General features: G+C 39.9%; 1 protein-coding gene across 1 annotated transcript in view; it reads left to right on the top strand.

Moving 5' to 3' along the window:
- Positions 1-4,082: 4,082 nt before the first annotated feature.
- The window catches only part of cdipt (CDP-diacylglycerol--inositol 3-phosphatidyltransferase (phosphatidylinositol synthase)), a 3,763-nt gene continuing 1,363 nt past the window's right edge, over positions 4,083-6,482 (top strand). Inside the window, exons 1-3 of the mRNA XM_035654281.1 lie at positions 4,083-4,259; positions 4,876-5,010; positions 5,830-5,963. Coding sequence (XP_035510174.1) covers positions 4,217-4,259; positions 4,876-5,010; positions 5,830-5,963 — 312 coding nt within the window. The 5' untranslated portion in view covers positions 4,083-4,216. The remainder of the gene's footprint in view (positions 4,260-4,875; positions 5,011-5,829; positions 5,964-6,482) is intronic.

Genomic DNA, 6,482 nt, shown 5'->3' with positions numbered 1-6,482 from the left:
AAAATGTAATTGCCAATTTTGACCACTAGGTGGGGAATAAGCGCAATGTTACTGTGATAGAGCTATAAAAACAGAAAACACAGAAAAAAATGTTAATGTTTTTAAAGAGGACATAAAGGACTACCTTTCCCAGCATTCCTGTCGAGGTCTCAGGGAAGGAGTCTTCAGTTCTGGGCAGGGCTGCGTTCTACTTTTTATTATTTTTAGTTTTTTATTTTGAGCCAGTATTAAAAAGTGGAGCGTCCGCTGACAGTCGACGTATTTCCAGATTCTTTCACTACGTTTTGGTGCCATTTTTTGGTTTTTATGTTTCGGATTTCCCCCCAAAAAAATCACTGTAACCTGCAGAAATACGGAGCCCCAAAGTGGTCAATATTAAATCATTAAAAAAAAGACTTTGTGAATTGAAGAATTGTTAAATTTCAACATTATGAAACTTTTTACTGGATTATTTTAGACGTTTAGTGTTTTTTTTATTCATGTTTATCTCATTAATGGTGAATGAAACATCTCTAATATGAAATTTAAACTCATAGAAAACATTTCAGAGTTAATTTCTCAACTTATTTGACGGATGTTCTTCGTTATTTTAACGTATTTGAGCGACTGTTTTCCTGTTTTTACTGGGCGTTGAACACTTTGGGGCTCTAACAGCAGAACTCCACTCTCTCTCTTTTATTCCCAATTAAACACCTCATCATTTTATTTTGCACAGTCCGAATGGGTAGAAATAAATCATGCGGTCGGCGTCCGGCGGCGCCGCCTCGCGGTCCCCTCCGACCCTCCGTCTGCAGCGCCGCCGGACGCCGACCTCCGTGTGATCTGATGCTGTCTGTCATGTCTACCTCATTTGCACTGATAGTAAAAGAATGTTTGGGTGGGAGGAAAAAAACAAACAGCATATTTCCTGTATGCAGACTTTGGCGATAATAATTTTTTCCCGTATTTGTGCAAATGTTGAGAAGCTGAACGAACGCCGGAGGTCAGAAACGTCGGAGCGGAAGCTGGAAACTCTTCTTTTGTGTGTTTTTTTTATTTTAAATTTCCCCTCCGCTGACTCATCTTTACAGGACATGCTGGACTTGAATCCCTCGTGGAGACACTAAAGACGTTCTGCTGGGTGAAACCCGGCGTGTTGTGTTATTGAGACGTTGGGTGGGAATCTGCTGGCCGCGGGTGGATGAACTCTCCTCCATCCTCCTCAAGAAAAAAACGTTTGAACCGTGAGATTTCATTTTGCCAACTTTTTGTTTTTGTTTTTAAATGCGTTGTTTTGTATTCGTCGTCGGTGCCGAACCCATTCCTGTGTTATTTTTTGCCAATCGAAGCTGCACTGGGGACGATAGAGTCAAAATACCTCCAGCAGAGAGACGAGTAGAGTTAGTTTCATCCTGTTTCTGACGTTGGATTCACCAACTGCAGATTAACATGATCGTACTGTGAGTAGTTCACTGACATCAGGATTTCTGTGTTTTCATGTCGTCAAAATTCAAAGAACTTTTTGGGGAAATTTTCATGTTTGCTGTTTTTCTCCAGAGTTGGACAGGAAGTCGTATTTCAGTATAAAAGCAGCAACTGATAGTTGTTTTTATTATTAATTAATCTGCTGGTTGTTGTTTAGGTTGATAAAAAGTATGGAGTTACTTTAGTGTCAACATTAAAGGAAACTGTTTAAACATTTCAAATTCAAAACTATTCAAGTCGAGTCTTTTATGTAAAATGTAAAATGTAATTTTATAATTATTATTTCAGTTTCAGTGGATTTAAAAATCCCCCGATGAGTTTCTGAGTTAAAACTGAATTTTAAGTGAATTTAAAAACTAAATTCTTAGAAACTAAATTTGGAACATTTTAATTAAACGATCAAAATGTAAAATATAGTTTCACATTTTTTTTACATAAAAGACTCAGTTTCAACATTTCAGATTCAGATTCAGTTTGTGTTGCACTAAAATAATATAAATACTTAAAATCAGAAAATGAATATTTTGGGGTTTTTCGGACTAAACAAGAATTTGAGGAAATTTTTCTCCCAATTTCTTTCTGACATTTTCCAGAATATACATTTTAATTAAAGTAGAAATAATCAGCAGGTTTTTTGTCTTTTACAATAATTTTCTCTGTACGTTTTTTGGGTTAAAGTCTTTTTTCCGCTCTGGTTACGACTCGATGGCAAACAAGCAAATTTCCCACAATGCAGTGCTGTTTTTTTGTTTTATTTTTTATTATTCCTTGTTTTCTTTCGTGGGTCCAGATGTTTCCTGGTGCCGTTTTAAATGTTTCTGTGCGACAAACTCACCTCGTTCAGTGTGAACGGACAGAAACGCCCCGAGTGTCCTGCTGTTTGTGGCCGGCAGGTTCATAAACTGACAGGAAGTGTGACGATGATGATGATGATGATGATGAAGATGATGTTGTGGATGGATGTTGTGAGGAGACGTGGATGGTTTAAAACAGGAGTGTAAATGTTTCAGGTTCAATGCAAAATGTTTGGAGGAGTTGAAAAGCCGAGTTGTACAGAAACGTAACAAAATAATTTTGGAGAAATAAATGAACAAAAAGTGAAACGTCGCGTTGTTTTTATTGTTGAGTGAAACGTTCAGAGATTAACTGATATGTTAAATAAGGTAAAATATACTTTTGTTTCTTATATTTTACATGTTTTTATACTTTTTTTTTTAAAGCTTTGGCAGTAAGAAAAACTCATGTGACCTCCGCCCGTTGTCTAAAGCAGCTGTTATATCGGGTTCAGATAAAGAAAAGTCCATCACAAAGAGTTTCAACAGGTTACATTTATTTATTTAATCTTTTTAAGACGTTTATGAAGGAAATCAGTATTGTTTCCATGTTGGTTTTGTGTATATTATATAATATAATATAAGTATAATATTTAAATGTCCATACACTGGATAATAGGATCGTATCCACAGATGTTCACATCATTGTTGGGATCCAGCTCGTAAAAGAGAAGCAACATAAAATCAGGTGTTTTTGGTAAAATAAGTTTTCAGAAACACAAAGAAACTGATTTTTATTTTTATTTTTATTTATTATCATCCAAAATCAATAAATAGATCAATTAATAAAATCACTGATTGATCCATTAATAAAATGCGTATTGTTTACTTATATGTGTGATATAAATAAACATACTAATAATAAATCTAAATTCTTACAATCTCATGATTTATAAGTTATCTACAATAAAAACAAAATAAATCAAACTAAATAATCTACGAGTTGAAAATCAATACGTACAATGATCACATCAATAAATACAATAATAATAATAATAAATAAGATAAATAAGAACAAAAGAAAAAAACATTTAATTTGACCTCAAATGTACTTCCGGTGACCTCGGAGGAGAAAAATCTAAAAATAACTTTAATTTATTATTAAAGGGGAGGCGCGCGCCGCTGCACGCTGTGGGCTGCGTCGCGTGACGTCACCGCCCAACCGGAGCGACGCTGCGGTCGATGTCGTCATCAAGCTGGAGAGAAACAGGAAGCGGAGACCGGAAGTCCCACTCGTTCTTTCAGTGTAAAATAACGAAATGAACTGATTAGACTATTTTTATTATTATTATAACAATATGAGGAACAAATCAATGAAATATGTTGATATTTATTTATTTTATTTGTTTTTCTATTCTTCTTCTGATTATATATGTATTGATTTTCGACGTATTTAGAATATTTCTTTACCGTAATTATCCTTTAATATTTTATACTTGTGTAGATTTTTTGTCGTAAGCATTTCTCCTGCAGTATTATTATTATTATGTGTACTATTATTTATAAGGGATTCTTGCCTTTAAAAATGAAATGTACTTGAATGTGAGTCGCTCAACAACATCGGAAAACAGAAGAAGTATTCAAATATTTGTGTAAAAAAATACATACAAATCTTTTCAGGCCAAAAATGAAAAAATAAACACACATGTAATCGTCACGACATTGTTTTATTTTTAATAAACCGTATTTGAGATTTATAAAATGTAATATTCGCTAAATCAGTCGAGTTTGTGCTTTTATTCTGAAGACAGATAAACCGGAAGCCCTGCTCGTGTTTTTGCAGGTTGAAACCGGAAGCTTGACGCCGCTGCAGGAAGTCAACCGACGCTCGTTTCTGCCTGAAATACGAGTTATTACCGACAAACAACTGACGCACAAACACGACGGATTAACAACAAAGACCGCCACAAACATCCAAGATGGCGCAGGACAATATTTTCCTCTTCGTTCCTAATTTGATCGGTGAGTTTTCAGTCGTCTGACAACAGTTCGCTAGCTTAGCATTAGCTAACGTTGCTGAGAGGAAAGTTCATTCAGAAAAAAAGTGTCAAATATAGTGAAACACACAGAGCCTGACGTCACCGATCAATATATCTGATTAGTGTTAAATCTGCCCTAAATACTTTAGCCTTTGTTGTAGTTCCGGCTGCATTTATTCTGAAATATTTGACTTAAAGCTCTTCAGGCCTCTGGAATCCTTCAAAATAAAATGATTTTTCAAAGTAAAACTCCTCTTTGGGTCGAGTCCTAAAACTGAGTTTAAGTGTCATAAATAGATTTAAATGTATTTTATGTCACAAAGATCTAAACACTGCTGTGATCAAACCTTCATTTGATGTTAAATCTGATCAGATCTGATCTAAAGTCAGTTTGTTTTTATTATTCATGCAGAATGTGCGATAATAAAAGTGTTAAAAGCCAAATGTGCAATAAAACCACAAACGTACTTAAGTGATCTTCTTTGGTGCATTTTCTATTACAGACAGGAAATGCAACAAAAGGCGGGAAAGTTTGAAACGCTCACACGTCTGATCAGGTCAAAGGTCACCGCTCCAGCTTTGTGTCTGTCTCTCTGCAGGTTACGCCCGGGTGGTTCTGGCTCTCATCTCTTTCTACCTGATGCCCTGCTGCCCGTGGCCCGCCGTCTTCTGCTACCTGCTCAGCGCCCTGCTGGACGCCTTCGATGGTCACGCTGCACGGGCGCTCAATCAGTGTACGTAGACACACACACACAGACTCACACCAGACACACCACACACACACACTGACAGCACAACCCAGGACCACCACACACACCACCACAACACCTCTCACAACACACCACCACACAGACACACACGACACCAAACACACACACACACTCTCCACAGGCACCAGACACACACCACACCACACACACACAGCACACAAGACACACCAGCACACACACTCTCACACACACAGGGCACAACACACACACCACACACAGACACCCACACACACCACACAACAGACACACACACACCACACCACACAGGACACACAGCACCCACACACAGAACCACACACCACACCACCACACACAAAGATCAACAGCACACAGCCACAACACAGAAACACACACAGACACACACCCACACCACTGTAAACACACCACACCACACTGGTAACACACAACACTGTAACCACACACACACCACCACACTGTAAACACACACACCACACACCCAACACACAACACTGTAACACACGAGCCACTCCCACACACCACACACACTGTAACAACCACACACTCACACCACACTGTAACACACACCTCAAACAACCAACACCACACAGCTCACACACCACACACCACCCACACTCACACACACCAACACCACACACACCAGGCCGCGCGACCCGGCGCCACACACACCACACCTCCGCGTGAGCTTCACCTGGGTCCTCCCGCCTACGTTCTTTCCTCCACGCCGACAAAGTGTCGGGGCGATGATGGACCATGGCTGACGCGGACCGATGTGCCCACGCTCATGTGTCTGCGCTGGTCAAGGCCTGTCCTTCTGCGGCGGGGACGGGCCGGCGGAACCAAAGTCTTACACCTCTCCTGTTCCAGCCCAGCATGCTGTCTGGCGGAAAGCATGTGCGCGGAGCCCAGCGGACTGCCACCTGTGGGGCAACCAGCCCGTGCACCAGGGTAGAGAGAGAGGAGACCACGAAGAGAGAGAGAGAAGAAGAAGACACGAGCAGCAGAGAGAGAGAGCACAGAGAGAAGAGAAAGAGACAGAGAGAGAACCACGAGAGAGAGAAAGAGAGAGAAGAAGAAGAAGAGACAGAAGAGAGAGAGAAGAGCAGAGAGAGAGAGAGAAGAACGAGAAGACGCACGGTTCTGTCTCCGCACGGAGCGCCAAACGTTAACCAATTGCTTAGTTCTTTCTGAGATGGAGTTTGGCTTTGCATCACGAGCCCCTAGGCATAAGTGTTTACATGCCGAAGCAGCTGGAATCGAAGCGTAACCAGCACAGCCACTCTCTCCTTCCCTTCTTCTGTCTGATATCTGTATAAACTACATCTTCAAAATGAATCCTAAATGCATTTATTATTGTGATTTGTTATCCACCAATAACGAAACGGTCTCTGTCAGCCTGACATCCGTCTGCTTCTGTTTCCTAGCCTCGACCCACTAAAAAGGATCGGCCAGCGCTT

The sequence above is a fragment of the Morone saxatilis genome, unplaced genomic scaffold (genome assembly GCF_004916995.1).
Source record: "Morone saxatilis isolate NCDOM2014 unplaced genomic scaffold, NCSU_SB_2.0 Contig14, whole genome shotgun sequence".
NCBI lineage: Eukaryota > Metazoa > Chordata > Actinopteri > Moronidae > Morone > Morone saxatilis.
Note: the sequence above shows the minus strand (reverse complement) of the source record. Positions and strands in the feature narration are given on the sequence as shown.